General features: G+C 51.2%; 1 protein-coding gene across 1 annotated transcript in view; it reads left to right on the top strand.

Moving 5' to 3' along the window:
* The window catches only part of DRC3 (dynein regulatory complex subunit 3), a 58,617-nt gene extending 44,512 nt beyond the window's left edge, over positions 1–14,105 (top strand). The window contains exons 8-12 of the mRNA XM_023735514.1: positions 3,750–3,881; positions 5,371–5,441; positions 6,828–6,951; positions 12,918–13,049; positions 13,971–14,105. Coding sequence (XP_023591282.1) covers positions 3,750–3,881; positions 5,371–5,441; positions 6,828–6,951; positions 12,918–13,049; positions 13,971–14,084 — 573 coding nt within the window. The 3' untranslated portion in view covers positions 14,085–14,105. The remainder of the gene's footprint in view (positions 1–3,749; positions 3,882–5,370; positions 5,442–6,827; positions 6,952–12,917; positions 13,050–13,970) is intronic.
* Positions 14,106–17,402: the final 3,297 nt, after the last annotated feature.

Genomic DNA, 17,402 nt, shown 5'->3' with positions numbered 1-17,402 from the left:
TTTGAAATCTTCTGTTCAGTTCTTTTATTTCATTATTTCTTCCTTTTGGTTTAGCTACTCAATGTTTAAGAGCAAGTTTCAGAGTCTCTTCTGACATCAATTTTGGTCTTTTCTTTCTTTCCTGTCTTTTTAATGACCTCTTGCTTTCTTCATGTATGATATACTTCATGTCATTCTACAACTTGTCTGGTCTTTGGTCATTATTGCGCAATGCATCAAATCTATTCTTGAGATGGTCTGTAAATTCAGGTGGGATATACTCAAGGTCGTATTTTGGCTCTCGTGGACTTGTTCTAATTTTATTCAGTTTCAACTTGAACTTGGATATGATCAATTGATGGTCTGTTCCACAGTTGGCCCCTGGCCTTGCTCTGACTGATGATACTGAGCTTTCCCATCGTCTCTTTCCACAGATGTAGTCAATTTGATTCCTGTGTATTCCATCTGATGAAGGACCTCATAAAAATTAAATACTTTTGTTCATCAAAGGACTTTATCAAAAAAGTGAAAAGACAGCCTACAGATTGGGAGAAAATTGGGGGGGAGCATATATCCAATAGGGACCTAATATAAAAAATATATTTAAAAACAAAACAAAACTACAACTTAACAACAAAAGGACAAACAACCCAATCAAAAAAATGGGCAAATGACTTGAACAGACATTTCACTAAAGAGGCTATTCAAATGGCCAGTGTCATGAATTGAGTTGTGTCCCCCAAAAATATGTGTCAACTTTGTTAGGCCATGGTTTCCAGTATTGTGTGGTTGTCCTCCATTTTGTGACTGTAACTTTCCTATGTGTTGTAAATCCTAATCTCTGCCTGTGGTTAATGAGGCAAGATTAGATTATGTTAAAAAGGATTAGGGTGAGATTGTAACTCCCTTACTAAGGTCACATCCCTGATCCAATGTAAAGGAAGTTTCCCTGGGCTGTGGCCTGCACCACCTTTTATCTTATGAGAGATGAAAGAGAAGCAAGCAGAGAGTTGGGGACCTCATACTACAAGAAAGAAGCACCAGGAGCAGAGTGCGTCCTTTGAACCTGGGTTCCCTGGACCTGAGAAGCTCCTCGACCAGGGGAAGATTGATGATAACGACCTTCCTTCAGAGCCAACAGAAAAAGCCTTCCCCTGGAGCTGATGCCCTGAGTTCAGACTTCTAGCCTACTAGACTATGAGAGAGTAAAAGTCTGTTTGTTAAAGCCATCCACTTGTGGTATTTCTGTTAGAGCAACACTAGATAACTAAGACAGCCAACAAGCACATGGAAAGATGCTCAGTGTCATTAGCCATTAAACAAAAAACCCACTGCCATTTAGTTGATCCCAACTCATTAGCGACCCTATAGGACAGAGTAGAACTGCTCCATAGGGTTTCCAAGGCTGTAATCTTTACGGAAGCAGACTGCTACATCTTTGTCCTGCAGAGCAGCTGGTGGGTTTGAACTGCAGACCTTTCAGTTAGCAGCCGAGCACTTAACCACTGCGTCACTAGGGCTCCTTCATTAGCTATTCCCACTGCCGGCAAATCAATTCCAACTCATAGCGACCCCATAGGATTTCCAAGTCTGTAAATCTCTACGGAAGCAGACTGCCACATCTTTTTTCTGTGGAGCCACTGGTAGTTTTGAACTGCTGACCTTTCGGTTTGCAGTCAGTCACTTTAACCATTGAGCCACTGGGGCTCCTTTCATCAGCTATTAGGGAAATGCAAATCAAAACCATAATGACATACCACCTCACCCCCATTAGAATGGCAGTGATCAAAAAAACAGAAAACAAAAGGTATTGGTGAGGTTGTAGAGAAACTGGAACCCTCATCGTAATGGATTGAATTGTGTCCCCCAAAAATATGTGTCAACTTGGTTAGGCCATGATTCCCAGTATTGTGTGGTTGTCTTCCATTTTGTGATTTTCGTATGTGTTATAAATCATAATCTCTGCCTGTGGTTAAAGAGGATTAAGGTGGGATGTAACATCCTTGCTCAGGTCACATCTGTGATCCAATATAAAGGGAGTTTCCCTGGGATGTGGCCTGCACCACCTTTTATCTTAAAAGAGACAAAAGGAAAGGGAAGCAAGCAGAGGGTTGGGGACCTCATACCACCAAGAAAGAAGCACCAGGAGCAGAGCGCGTCCTTTGGACCCAGGGTTCCTGCCCAGAGAAGCTCCTAGTCCAGGGGAAGATTGACAAGAAGGACTTTCCTCCAGAGCCAACAGGGAGAGAAAGCCTTCCCCTGGAGCTGACACCCTGAATTTGGACTTCTAGACTACTAGACTGTGAGAAAATAAATCTCTCTTTGTTAAAGCCATCCACTTGTGGTATTTCTGTTATAGCAGCACTAGATGACTAAGACACTCATCCATTGCTGGTGGGAATGTACACTGGTACAGCCACTATGAAAAACAGTTTGGTGGTTCCTCAAAAAGTTGAACATGAAATTATCATATGTCACACCAATCACAATCCTAAGTACCAATACCCAGAAGAAGTGAAGGCAGGAACACAAAACAGAAACCTGTACATCAATTGTTCATTGCAGCACTTTTCACAATGGCCAAAAGGTGGAAACAACTGAAATGTCCAGATGAATGGATAAGCAAAGTGTGGTACAGACATACAATGGAATATTACTCATCCATAAAGAGAAATGAAGTTCTGATGCATGCCACAACATGGATAAACCTTGAAAACATTATGCTGAGTGAAATAAGTCAGTCACAAAAGGAGAAATATTGTGTTTATTCACTTATATGAAATAAGCAAATACTTAGAAACCAAAGATTATTAGTGGTTACCAGGGGTGGCGGGAGGGGGAAAAGGGAAGTTTTTGCTTAGGGGGCATTGATTGTATGTTAATGGTGATGGAATAATTTGGAAAAGGATAGTGAGAATGGTTGCACAACATGAAGAATGTAATTGATGTCACTGGATTTATATATGCAGAATTGTTGAATTGGTAAATGTTTTGTTGAATATATTTTCACCACAATAGAAGAAAGAATATCCTACGGAGCACAGTTCTACCCTGACACACATAGTGTCACCATAAGCCGGAGTCAACTCAATGGCAACTGGTTTTTTTTTGGCCTGTTGTAGGCATTTTAAGGAGCCCTGGTGGTGCAGTGGTTAAAGTGCTCAGCTACTAACCAAAAGGTCCACGGTTCTAACCCACTTAGCCACTCCTCGGGAGAAAGATGTGGCAGTCTGCTTCTGTAAAGACTTATAGCCTTGGAAACCCTATGGGGAAGTTCTACTCTGCTCTATAGTGTTGCTATGAGTCAGAATCTACTCGACAGCAGTGGGTTTGGGCAGGCATTTCATAGGGTCTCTTAATCGAGCCCCTGCTGTGTGCCAGGTGCTCATATACTAGGACTTTGTGAAGCACAGATGAGGAAGCGGAAGCTCAGGGATCAGAAGTCACTAATGGAAGTTGCTAATAAGCAACCTGGGTGGGATTCAAGTTCAGGCCCAGCAGACCCTGGAGCCATGGCCCCTGCACTCAGCCCACTAGTGCCGTTGCCTGCCCCTGGAGCCTCAGGTGTATTCTCTCAGTGCTCATCACAGCAGTGCTTTGAGGTGCTGACAAGACTACTAAGGCACGGGAGAGTCAGTAACTCTTACAAGGTCATGGGAACTTGGTGGTCCGACCCCAGAGTCCACTTCTTAGCCACAAATCCAGTTGCCCTCTGTCATGCGCTAATTATAATTAGTTGCTGATTCCTAAAGCACAGGTTTTGTTTCCAGAACTTGAGTGCTATTCGAGATGAGCCTGAGATGCCTGTCATTGAGATGAAGATAGTGGAGTGCGGCGAGGACATCACCCAGCTATTCAACACGCTCATGACCCTGGAGATGCAGCTGGTGGAGCAGCTGGAGGTGAGTGGACCCTGGGTGGGAGCATGGACCACGGCCCTCAGGCTCTGAGCCTGAGGCTTCTCCACAAGGCTCAGGTAGACTTCAGCCTGCAAGGCTGGAAGCCTGTGCTGTGCTTCTCTCAGCCTGCCCTAGGGTCAAGTCTTGCTCACTAAGCCTTTTCATGCACTTGAATAGTCTAGATTCGAGATAGTTCTGGAGAATGAGAAGCAAGCCCTAGCCCCGGTGGGGAGAGGTTTGTTATAGCCCCAGGAGCTGTTTGGGAGCTTGGGGGACAGAGCGGCCCCACCCCACAGCCTGACATCACCGCATCTCAGAGCATGCCAGGAGCCTGCAGTTCAGCACTCAGAGCTGTTCTCCAAAATTCGAGAGCGGCCCGAGTGACGTATGTTCACTGAGCTGGGGGTCTGAGTGGTTTGATGAACTGAGCCTCCTTGGGTGCTGGCGCGGCTGGGCTAGGAGATAGCACCTAATCAGCTTCTCACAGGCCCGGTGCCCCCCAGACATGGGATAGACTCCTCACGCATCCCACAACAGAGGCTCTCTCCGTGGGGCTGTGCCAGCTCTCCACACACAGCATAAGCGCTCCAGGGAGGCTTGAGGCAGCTGCCCAACCTTCTCAAGCAGGAGGCCCGTCTTAACCTCCACATGTTCCCCAGAGCCCATGCGCAGGCATGCTTGTCCTGCCAGTGGCCAAGAAGCTGCAGTGCAGTTGTGCTTTACAATGACTATACATGTCACAGCTGCATTTACACGTGGTTGAGAAATGTGTAATTGGCTTGGCCTGCAGACAGACCTCGTCCAGATTCTGCCTGCAGCCCCTGGGGTCTAGGGCCGTGCAGGGGATGACCCATCGGGGGTGCAGGGCAGCAGCCTCAGGACCGCATCTGCAGTGCGCATCCAGCCCACTGATCCCCACACAGGCCCTGAGCGCCCTGAGGCACAGGGACATGGCCTTGCAGAGGGCGTGGCTGTGCGGGGTCCAGGTGATGGCTTTCCTGAGGGCTTCCCTGTGCAGACACCCCGCCACACACTTTGTGTGAAGTAACTCACTAAGGCCTCACAACATCTCTACAGGACCAGGCACTACTTGAAAAGCCCATTTTTCAGATGAGGACATGAGGCCCACACAGGTTAAATACTGTTCCATAGTTGCATGTGGGGGCAGCTCCTGCACTATTTCTGTGGAGTGATAGTCTCACTGAGGTGGGTAGCTCTGTGGCTGGCCAGGGGAGGCAAGACCAGGACGGGGGTTCCTGGCACAGGGACTGGGCCAGGCAGAGGCCCGGAGAAAGCAGTGAACATTCAGGGCACGGTGAGTGAGCTGATGCGGCCAGAGAGTAGCAGCTGTGGGAGGAGGTGGGGCCGTCCACAGCATCCCAGTGAGGTTGAGGGGGGCCTGAACCCCCAAGCTGGATAGCAGAGGCTGCCCAGCTACTCCAGGTCCTTGAGTCTAAATGCACACATTAACTGTGATCTTTATCATTCCCAGGAAACGATAAACATTTTTGAAAGGAACATCATCGACTTGGTGGGACTCTTTATCGAAAACGTCCAAAGCCTATATCCTTCCCATGTAGACCCTCCATGGGGAGGCCAGGCACGGCAGCCTGTGGGATCATCTTGGTAGCTCCAGTGCCCCTCATCCCCACCTCCAGGGGGCTAGGAGCAGGGGAAGGGAAGCTTCTGAGCAGATTAGACAGGATGCAAATAAGCAGGTCCCTTCCAGGTGACCTCCTGCAGGTCCCATACCTGCCCCTCACACTGACACCAGCACCCTAAACATAGGTTTAGACAGAGGTAGTAAAAAGTCAGCACTTTTTAGTTCCCTTTACCAGAAATAGCCACTCCCTCCGACTGATTTGCAGAAAAATCTACACCTCCGCCAAGATGATATTTAAATTCACACAGGATCCTATTTAGCGAAATCTCCACCTTTGAAATTAGAGAAATGTCAAACCTCCTGTTTTTCACCAAGGAAAAAGCTTACCTTCAAAGGATCGAGATTGGGCAACCACTTAGAATGTTCAAAAGACACATAGCACAATGGTGGCCTTGCTGAAGTAATTGTGTAGATGCCCAGCGTGGCTCTGTGCAAGGAGAGTCCCAGTGTGCTTGTCCCCAAGTAGGTGATATGCATGGGCAGTGACACTCCAGAATCGCCACCATGCCCTGAGTTTGGTGGGCAAACGTGCTGAGTGTAGGGCACCTCCACATCGAGGACACCGACCGAGTACTTACATGAGCTTGTCAGATTAAATGTCAGGGGTAGGAGCTGGTGTTTGGGGCATGGCCACCCTTCTGCCACTGAACTCAGGGCCCTGCCATGCAGGCGGAGGTGGGGCAAACTGTTGGCTCTGCCCCAGAAAGCACCCTCTGGCTTTTGCCCCCACAGGGTACTCAGGTAGGGGACAGCAGTTATGGATGTGATGAGTGGTAATAGAGGTGCAGGGTGAGCGGCACCAAGCCAGCAGCACTGAAGGGAGGCCTGAGGGGCCAGGTGGAGCCCCAGCAGAGGCCCTGAAGTCCGTCCCTAGAGGAGGCTGGCAGGCCACTAGTGTCATTTAGGCCTCAGGCCAAGTTGGAGGGCAGTCTCCACCTTAGAAGCAGTGACAGCGATGGGTGATTCTAAACCAGTGGATGGGACTCCGTCTGCCTCCACCTTTGAAAGTTTGCTCTGGCCGCTGCAGGGAGGAGGGGTCAGGTGGGACACGTCCAGCAGGAAGTGGCAGTAGGTATGAAAAGAGGTGATGGTGGACAGAGATGGGGTGTGAGGGCAGGCATGTGCTGAGAGTTGTGGTGGCCCTGGATGGCCCTGCGTGGCTCAGAACACGCCCTTCTGCCCCTAGAGCCTGTTCTCTCCTTGCTGGAATGCCTGCTCATCAGAGCCCCCACCCCATCAGGGCTGTGCCCGCCTGCTGCCCCTCCTTTGCTTAACTCATGGTGCACCATGGCTCAGTGCCGGGACCTGGAGAGCCACCACCACGAGAAGCTCCTGGAGATATCCATCAACACCCTCGAGAAGATCGTCAAGGGCGAGCTTGATGAAGACCTGCCTGACGATGTCCGTGCAGTAAGCAGCGGGGCTGTGCCATGGGGTGCGGGGTGGGGGACCCTGCCCCGGGGCTCAGTTAAGGCTGAATCTCACGGAACCTCAGTGTCCTCATCTGCAGACCGTACAGCGGCCCACTTTGCAGGGTGGGGACTAAGAACTAAAGCACTGGCGGGTACCACAGAGCCGAGTTACAAAGGAGCACATAGGAGTTAGGTGGTTTCCAAAAGCTCACCTCTGTGGGGGCTTCTGGCACTTTCTGAGATTTCCCCCAGAGGCCTCCTGGGTCCTGCCCCTCTGTGATGTGTGATTTGAAGCACTGTTTCTGACCCATCATGGTGCAGTCCCATTCCTGCCTGCACATGCAGCCAGCCAGCCTCTGTCCCTTGGACCTGTGCTAAGGGAGGCGCTGGGGGCTTCAGCACTGAGGCCCACACTTCCTGTCAGCCTGTGTCCCTCACTCACTGTTCCCTCCACTCCCACATTTCTCACCTCTCCCCATCTCCTTCCTGCTCACCCCCAGTCACACCATGCCATCCCTCACCTGGAACACTGAAATGGCCCCCTCATGGTCTCCTGCAGGCTATTCTACATGCGGCAGCCAGGGACCTTTTTAAAACCCAAACCAGATAATCTGTGATGTGCACAGAACCCTGCGGTGGCTGCCTACCGCCCCACTGTGCCTCCCTCTGTGCTCCTCTTGGCTCTCACTTCCAGCCCTGGTCTGGGTGCTGCCCCAGCCTTTCCAGCTGACATGCCATCCAACAGACACTCTCCCCTCAGGTCTCTGGTGTCTGGCTCATCCTTGTCATTCAGAGCTCAGCTCAAATGTCAGCTCCTTGGAGAGGCCTTCCCGTCGCCTCATCTCTCTCACACACCGGTTTATCCTGGTCCCAGCCCCATCACAACTTCCTGCGGTCTTGTTCATGTGGATGTGGCTCCTTTGACGCTCTGTGGACATTCGATGGAAGCCTGCAGGGCCGGGGTGGTCTCTCACCACCGTCCTGGTGTAGCAGCAGTGGGCACAGCACAGTGTGGAGTCAGGGTGGGCTGTGGACCAAGCATGCTAGAGTATCTACCCCGAGCCTCTGCCCTGCAGGTGGGCGAAGCCTAGCCCAGCAGACACAGAGGGCCAGCATCCCCAACTCAGAGCCTGCCAGGCCAAGACAAAACCCAGCCAGCTGCAGGTGGCAGGGCCACACACCATGAAGCCCGAGTCACCAGCTTTCCCTCCCTAAACACTCACTAAATGCTGCTAACTATGGCTGACCAGACTCAGGGAGGAGCCACATCCCAGAGCCAGGAAGTGAGGCTGCCCACAAGATGATTGGGATTGCAGATGGTCAGTGCAGGGGGCCTGTGACACCCAGCAGGATGGCTGAAATACATATACTACCTCATGCCTTGGACAGGAGGAGAAAGACAGTCTGGCTAGTACTTCCCCCTACCAGCTGGCTCTGCCTGGGCATCTGACACCTGGGTGCCCCTCGCCTCGAGGGGGCACCAGCCACCTGCTGAGGGAGGAGGCTGAGCCTTCAGCACAGAACTTGTGCACCAAGGGCTCGCTGAGCAAGGGCTGGGCACTGTCTGAGCCTGATGATCACGTGCCATCTCACTGAATTCTCCAAAGGCCACTGCACAGGAGGTACTGTGATCATCCCCATTTTACATATGGGATGTTGTTGTTGTTAGCCACCACCAGGTTGGCCCCCAATCCTGTGCACAATGGAAAGAAATGCTGCCTGGTCCTGCGCCATCCCCAGGATCAGTTGCACATCAGATTGTTGTGATCTACAGGGTTTTCACTGGCTAATTTTCAGAAGTAGGTTACCAGACCTTTCCTCCAAGTCCATCTTAGTCAGGAAGCTCTGCTGAAACCTGTTCAGCATCATAGCAACACGCAAGCCTCCACTGACGGAGGTGGTTGTGGTGCTTGAGGGGCATTGGCTGGGAATCAGTCCAGGTCTCCTGCATGAAACAAAAAAAAAAAAACCAAACCTGTTGCTGTCGAGTCGATTCCAACTCATAGCGACCCTATAGGACAGGGTAGAACTGCCCCATAGGGTTTCCAAGGAGCGCCTGGTGGATTTGAACTGCCGACCTTTTGGTTAGCAGCCATAGCTCTTAACCAGTACACCACCAGGGTTTCCGGTCTTCTGCATGGAAGGCTAGAAATCTACCACTGAACCACCACTGCCCCCTACAGGTGAGAAAATAGGGTAAACCTGAGGCTGAGGGAAGTTTAGTAAATTACCCAAGGTCACACAGCCCTGAGAATCAGAGTCTGGATTCAAATTCGAGTGAGAGATGCCAGAGCCAGCCTCACCACAGAGCTGGCTGGGGTCCCCGCCTGCAGACCACAGGCTAGCATCATGGATAGTACAGCTCTGCCACCGACACAAGGAGCTGCTTTGGGGCCCGCCTGCAAGACTGGGATAAGCTCGCTGTGGGGAGTGTTGCGCTTGAGGCCTCGGGCAGCCAAGCACACTGGAGAACCTCCCTTTGTGGGCTGCGGTACACCTCTGCCCTTTGGGGAACTTCCACAGTTGCAGCAAGAGACATCCCCATACCTTACACTGTTGCTTAGGTCCCCTTATATGTAAGCAACAAAACGGGGCATGTCTTCTCAGGGGAGAAAGTTTGTCCTAACTGGGGGAAGTCATAGGTACCATGATGGCTCCCTTTTACAGATGAGGAAAACTGAGGCACAGAGTAATACAGTAACCTGTCCAAGGACACAAGCTGTGGAGTTGTGTGAACTGAACCCAGACAGTTTGACTCAGAGCTTTTGACAAATGTCCACTGAGTCTGTAGCAAGACTGGGTATGTTCAGATGGGGGATAGGGCCTATGGTGAAAACTCCGGCTTCTCTTCTTACCTAATCATCAAAATGAGCATATCACGATCAAAAACGCACTCTGTGACATCGGTTATCTCTTCACATCTCCTCTCATTCAGCTGAACAACTATTACCAGCTAATGCCAAGCCTGTCCCAACTCTGTATCTTCAAACCCTTCCAGGTGTTAGAGGAAAGAGCAGAATGCCCAGCCCAGGGAGAGCCCCAGCCTGGCGGTGTGAGAGGGCCCTATACAGAGGCCAGTGTGGCTGCCATCAGGCAGAGGCACAGAACCAGCCACAAGTCTCCACCAAGTGGCAGAGGTGGCAGGGAGGCCAGACACCTTCCCAAGGGCTCTGAACATCCGGGTCAGTGTCCAGTTGTGAGGCCGGGTCATGCCCGAGCCCAGGCCATGGAGGGACTTGCAAGGCCTCGAGAGCTGCTCCAGGTGGCGGTCCATGTACAGGGGCAGTGACAAGGTCCGGCTGGGGCCCAGGCAGTGGTCCGTGTAGGGGGCCCATGATGAGGATCAGGTGGGACCTAGGTGGCTCCCTCAGCACAGGAGACTGGCGACTCTAGTCCCTACCCTGTCAGCCAAGCTGGGGGCAGAGGCATCTCTGCAGCAGAGGGGACCATGGTGCCATCAGGTGTTCTGAGCAGGTGACAGGATAATGGGATCCCACGTGGGCACAGGGCAGCAAGTACTCAGACCACCAGCATCACAGGGGTCCTGGGGTAGGCACTAGCTATGCCCTTCTCAAAAGCTCCCTGCAAGAAGTTGCTTAGAAAGAAATGTGCTCTTTCCCATGGCCAGGGCTGCTACTGTGGAAGGCCAGCAAGTACCGCAGAACGGCAGGCCACTTAGGTAGGTGGGCCATCACCAGTGACCCACATTCCCCGGGGCTTCGCCCCTGCAGAACAAAGAAGGGGACTCACAGCCCCCTACCCACAAAAACCATTCCAACGGGAAAACTAGCAGCCAGCACTCTGGGCCACCTGAAGGCTAGAACCAGCTTTGCAGTTTTTATCATCACTTTTTTAAACCAAATCCAAAGCAAAACCAAACCCATTGCCATCGAGTCAACTCTGACTTATAGCAACCGTATAGGACAGAGTAGAACTGTCCCGTAGGGTTTCCAAGGAGCGCCTGGTGGATTTGAACTGCTAACCTTTTAGCGGTCATAGCTCTTAACCACTACACCACCAGGGTTTCCAGAGCCCTTTAATTTGTATTTTACAACATCATGGTTTTTCATAACAGACTCTATGTAACCTTCTACCTTTGTATGTAGACTTCAGTCTCTGTCGCTTTCCACTGCTTACAAAGCTTGTTTTCTATGTATGCAAAAGTTGGGGGAAAGATTTCTCTGCTTGGCTTATGATATCAGCTGTAACCCACTTTTTAAAATGAAGAAGGGGGATCTTTTACAAGGGGTTGAGGTGATTGGTGGCTTTTTCTAAAACACAGCCGAGACCTTCACCGGACAACCACCCTGTGTTCCCGTCCTGCTACTCGGGAAGGGAAGGCAGGTTTTACAGGTCTTGAACCCTCCCAGAGCCTTGCCTGGGGCCATCTCTGCACCTAGGAAGAACCTATTACCTCCTTGTCACTGCTCCCGTGTGACTCTGCTAATTGGTTCCCCAGACACTCCATGCCCCACATCAGCTGATTTGGTTTTTCCCACTTGGAATTCCATGGAAAACCAGCACTCCACAAGATGTTAATGGTATTACTCTGAAAAGGAGTCTGTGCCAAATAAGTTGGAAAACTGAGAGAAACAAAGTTTGTTTTCTGCAGGACTTTCTAGAACCTTCAAAATCCTTTGTATGCTGTGGCTGCTATAACAAAGTACCACAAACTTGGTGGTTTAAAACAACAGAGATTTATTGTCTCACAGTCCTGGAGGCCAGAAGTCCAAAATTAAGATGTTAGCAGGGCCCTGCTCCTTCCAGAGGCTCTAGGGGAAAATCCTTCCTTGCTTATTCCAGCTTCTGGTGGCTCCAGGCGTTCCTTGGCTTGTGGCCACATCACTCCATCTCTGCCCCTGTAGTCACATGGCCTCCTCCTCTGTGTATGTGTGAGAGAGAGACTGTGTCCAGGTCCCACCAGGAAAATATAGGACGGGCTCCTATTTTCAAGATCCTTAACTTAGTCACATCTTTTGCCACATAAAATAATATTCACTCTTTTGCGATATAAAGTAATACTCATAGGTTCTGGGGATTAGAAAGTGAATATATCTTTGGGGGACCATTTTTTCAGCCTACCACAGGTGTGCAGGATTTCACAAACATATCTGACCAAAGAGTACATTTATTTTTTGCAGAAATAGTTAACATCTTGATTCTACAGAACATATTCTGGAGACCATTATGTTAACTGCTACTGTATGAAAAAACAAAACACAAAGTGTACTTGCAGTCCTCTCTGCAATATAGAAAACTTTTAGGTCCTTTGCCATCCTTGGCATCACAAAGTACCTTCCCTTCAAAGTGGAAGTAACTTCTTGCTAAATGCTTAAGGAGCCCTCCCTAGCTCTGGGAGATAACCGCATTCGATATTCAACTGTCCTATGCACACAACAGCCATAGTTTGAACACCTAGAACCTGCCGGGCCTATCATTTGTTCTGGACAGAAAACAAGGTCAGGAACAAGAGAAGAGAGGAGGAAACACCAAATGAAATCAGAGATTTGACTTTGTTAACATGGGGGCAGTGGATAGACAGTCATGGTCTGAGTACCTGTCAGCTTGCGGGACCCTCTGTCCTCAGGGAGCAGCCTCGAGCCCCTCGACCAGCCTCCCAGTCCCCACCAGCCAGCAAAACTTTTAGGCAGGTCAGACTTGGGAGCAACCAAAGGAGAGGAGCTTTCCTGGCTGTGGACCACCCAGAGCTGCCACCTGCCTTCTCCAGGAGAAAACTTGGCTCGCAACCGGGGTTCCAAGTCAGCAGCCTGGTTTGCCCTTCCCCATAACTGCTCTGGAACTGCTTGTGTCTGGGAGGCATTGGGACCTGAGGGCAACCTACAGGAAAGTCTGCAAGGTGGGCACTGCCTACACCAACCGGGGGGACTTGGGCTCCCTTTTCAATTTGGCACAGACATTGTGCTCAGGGTGGAACGACACCATCTCTTTGGTCATTCTTACCAGCTTTTTGTCGACAAAGACACAATTGTCAACGCTGTCGGGGCATCACATGACATCCATCTCCTGAAGATTGACAACCGGGAGGATGAGCTGATCACAAGAGTCAACTCCTGGTGCACGCACTTGGTGGACAAGGTGGGTATAGTGAACCTCCTCTAGCTGGCTTGGCCAGTTTCCGTAGTGGCCAGCCAGAGAGAAGGTGCAAGTTCTCCCTAGGCAGTATACACTATTTTCAATAAAAAATTAAGAAAGAAATAAAAATTATGGATTGTAGCACTTCACACTGAAGACCTAATTTTGCCCAGTCAGAGATATTAAGGAGCCCCGGGGGCACAATGGTCAGAAGCTATGGCTGCTAACCAAAATGTCAGCAGTTTGAGTCCACCACCTGCTCCTTGGAAACCCCATGGGGCAGTTCTACTCTATCCTATAGGGTTGTTATGAGTCAGAATCGACTTGATGGCAACGGGTAGAGACGTTAAATCCCATATGCTTCGTTTTCTAACTCCTACCTCGAAGATATTTGTTGTTGTTTGAGCTGCCGTCGAATTAGCTCAGAAACATGGTGACCTCGTGTACAAAAGAACAAAATGTTGCCCAGTTCCACATCCTCATGGTCACTGACATGCCTGAGTCCATTGTTGCCTTACAACCCTAGGAGGATCATCTTCCAGCACTATATTGGACGATGTTCTGTTTCGATCCATAGTGTTTCATAGGCTGATTTTCGGAAGTAGATCACCAGGCTTTTCTTCCTAGTCTGTCTTAATCTGGAAGCTCCACTGAAACCTGTCCACCATGGGTGACCCTGCTGGTATTTGAAACACCAGTGGCATAGCTCCCAGCATCACAGCAACATGCAAGCCACCACAGTGCAAGCTACAAATTGATGGGAGGTAGCTCAAATATATAATCAACACATTGCGGCAGGGGGGGAGTAAATGAGGAACTTAAACTCTATAAATTTCAAAGAAGCATTCTCCCCTCCCTCACACTGGACTCAGTAGATGTTAAGTTAGTATTTGAATTAGGGACATTGTTTGGTCTCACTCCTAGATTCACACAGATGAAATTATGAGGAACCGCAAGCGCGTGAAGGAGATCAATCAGTACATTGACCACATGCAGAATGAGCTGGACAACCTGGAGTTTGGTGATATTCTCGATTAGGCATGTTAGCCCTCAGACCCCAGAAGGAGGAGGGTGTGCTGACCACCTTCGCAGAGGGAGTGGCTGGAACTCCTCAGCCGCTACTACTAGCACCATCCTTCCCCACCCTGAAATGATTTCCAAATGTAGAAATAAAGGACTTATGTGACCTTTTCTCCATTCTTTAAAAGAAACTAGAATTTATGTCCATGTACAAGAAGGGGAAAAGGCCCAGAGGAGCAGCAGAGCCTCACAGGTGGCCAGGTGGCTGCATGTTACCCCAAGGGAACAGTGGCTGGACTGAGCTATGGGGCCCCACCAGACAGCGAGGGCTGCAGAGCCCTCCCATCCTCTTGTGCCAAGGAGTTGAGGAGCAAGAGAGGCCAAGCTGCGCCACTGCTGTGGGCTGGGCCATCTGGGAGGCTGGGAGGCAGGGAACTGAGCCCCACAGGAGGGTCAGCCACAGGTGAGGTGTGGGCATCACCCAGACTGGGTTCAAGTCCCACTCCGACATGTCCCCTCTGAGGCCTCAGTCTCGGGGGGTGTGCCAGCACCTACCTCAGGTGCTAATGCAGAGTCAGGGGACAGTGCAGGGAAGGCATGAGTATGTGACCCCCTTCAGTCCTCAGGTCTGAGGACATGAGGCACAGGAGGCCTGTGCTGCCTCAGTTCAGGGCTTTTACCACTTCTTATCCTCAAGAAGGAGCCTGTAGCTGCCTAGGACCATGCAGATGACCATGTGGGGGTGACCTGGGTGGGGAAGACATGGAGGTGACCATGTGGTGGATCCAGGAATTGAGGACATGGAGGTGACTTGTAGGGGGGACCCAAGCATGGAGAATGTGACAGTGACCATGGGAGGAGACCTAAGAAGAGAGGATGAGATGGTGACTGCCATAGATTGAATTATGTCCCCCCAAAAATGTGTGTATCAGTTTGGCTGGGCCATGATTCCTGGTATTGTGTGATTTTCCTATATGTTGTAAATCCTGCCTCTATGATGTTAATGAGGGACAATGGGTGGCAGTTGTGTTAGTGAGGCAGGACTCAGTCTACAAGCTTGGTTTGTGTCCTGAGGCAATCTATTGATATATAAAAGAGAGAAGGAGCAGAGAGACAGGGGGACCTCATACCATCAAGAAAGCAGTGCCAGGAGCAAAGCACATCCTTTGGACCGGGGTCCCTGTGCAGAGAAGCTCCTAGTCCAGGGGAACACCGAAGAGAAGAAGGCCGACAGAAAAAGCCTTCCCCTGGAGCTGACGCCCTGAATTTGGACTTGAGCCTACTTTTAACTGTGAGGAAATAACTTCTCTTCATTAAAACCATCCACCTGTGGTATTTCTGTTGGAGTAGCACTAGATGACTAGGACAGTGACCATTTTGAAGACCCAGGCATAGAGGCAATGGAGGGGACCATGTGGGGGGGACCTGGGCACAGAGGGTACAAAGATGACCATGTGGGGAAGCTGGGCCATGACAGGGACCATATGGAGAGACCTAGGCATGGAGGGCATGATGACGACCATGTGGGGGGACCCAGGTGTGGAAGACATGAAGGTGACCATGTAGGGGGACCTGGGCATGGAGGATGCGGAGGTGACCATGTCAGGGGCACCCGGGTATGGAGGACATGATGGGACTGTGTGGAGAAACCCAGGCATGAAGGGTGTGACATTGACCATGTGGGGGGAACCAATCATGGAGTTTCATGACAGTGACCTTGGGGGAAACCTAAGCATGGAAGGCATGGACTTGATCATTTGGGGGGATCTGGGCATGGAAGACATGGAGGTGACCATGTGGGGGGACTCAGTGACTGTGTGGGGGGACTCAGCCGTGAAGGATGTTGAGGTGACCACGTTGGGGGTCCTGGGCGAGAAGTGGAGGTGACCGTATGGGGGACCCAAGCATGGAAGGCATGACTATGACTGTGGGAGGGGGACACACATACCTGGAGGACCCTGATGGGGAATCCGGGCATGGAGGACTAATGGTGCCATCTGGGGGGACCCGAGTGTAAAGGACATGACAGTGACCTTGGGGGGAACTGGGCCTGGAGAATATAATTTTGACCCTGATGGAGGATTCAGGCATGGACGTGGAGGTGACCATGTGGGGGGACTTAGGAGTGGAGGGCATGGACATGACAATGTTAGGGGGACCCAGGTGTGAAGTGCATGATAGTAACTATGTGGGGGTACTGAGTGTGCACAAGACAGTGACTGTGTGGGGGTACCCAGGTGTGGAGGATGTGAAGGTGACTGTGTAGGGAGACCTAGGCACTGAGGACGTGGAGGTGACCATGTGGGGGGGACCCGGGTGTGGTCACTGTGAACATATTGAGGGACCTGGGCATGGAAGATGTCATGGTGACCGTGTAGGGGGGACCCGGGAGTGAAGCACATGGAGGTGACCACAAGGAAGACCTGGGCCTGGAGAATGTGACGGTGACCCTTGTCAAGGATCCAGGCATGGAGGACGTGGAGGTGACCATGTGGGGAACCCAGGTGTGGAGAACATCTTGGTGTCTGTGGGAGGGGACCTGGCAAGGGGGATGTGATGTTGATTGTGTGGGAAGACCTGGGCATGTGGGACGTGATGATGTCTGTGGGGAGACATGGGCATGGAAGATGTCATGATGACCATGTGGGGGGACCTGGGCTTGGAGCATGTGGAGATGACTATAGGGGGAACCTGGGCCTGAAGGACATGACAGGGACCCTGGTGAAGGATCCAGTTGTGGAGGACTTGGAGGTGACCATGTAGAGAAGCCAGCTGCGGAGGATATGGTGGTGACTGTGTTACGAAACTGGCGCTTGGAGGATGTGATGGTGACCATGTGGGAGCATATGGGCATGGAAGACGTCATAATGACTGTGCGGGAGGACCTGGGTGTAGAGCACGTGGGGGTGACCATAGGAGGGACACAAGCCTGGAGGGTGTGACGGTGACCCTGGTGGTAGATACACCATGGAGGATGTGGGGGTCACTATGGAGGACACAGAGGTGCCCACAGGAGCAACCTGGGCGTGACAATGACCCTATAGGGACCCAGGTGTGAAAGACGTGATGGTGACGCTGGTGGAGGATCTGGGTGTGGAGGACACAGACGTGACTGTAGTGGGGCCCAAGTGTAGAGGACATGGAGGTCACTGTGTGGGGGGACTGGGGCCTGAAGGACGTGACAGTGACCGTGGAGGGAGGACCCAGGAATAGAGGATGTGATGGTGACCTTGTTGGAAGACTCAGGACTGGAACATGTGGAGGTGACTGTGTTGGGGGACCCAGGCATGGAAGACGTGGAGGTGACCATGTGGGGGGCCTGGGGCCTGGAGGATG

The sequence above is a fragment of the Trichechus manatus genome, unplaced genomic scaffold (genome assembly GCF_000243295.1).
Source record: "Trichechus manatus latirostris isolate Lorelei unplaced genomic scaffold, TriManLat1.0 scaffold00080, whole genome shotgun sequence".
Taxonomy (NCBI): domain Eukaryota; kingdom Metazoa; phylum Chordata; class Mammalia; order Sirenia; family Trichechidae; genus Trichechus; species Trichechus manatus.
This window is presented reverse-complemented; position numbering and strand designations above follow the sequence as displayed.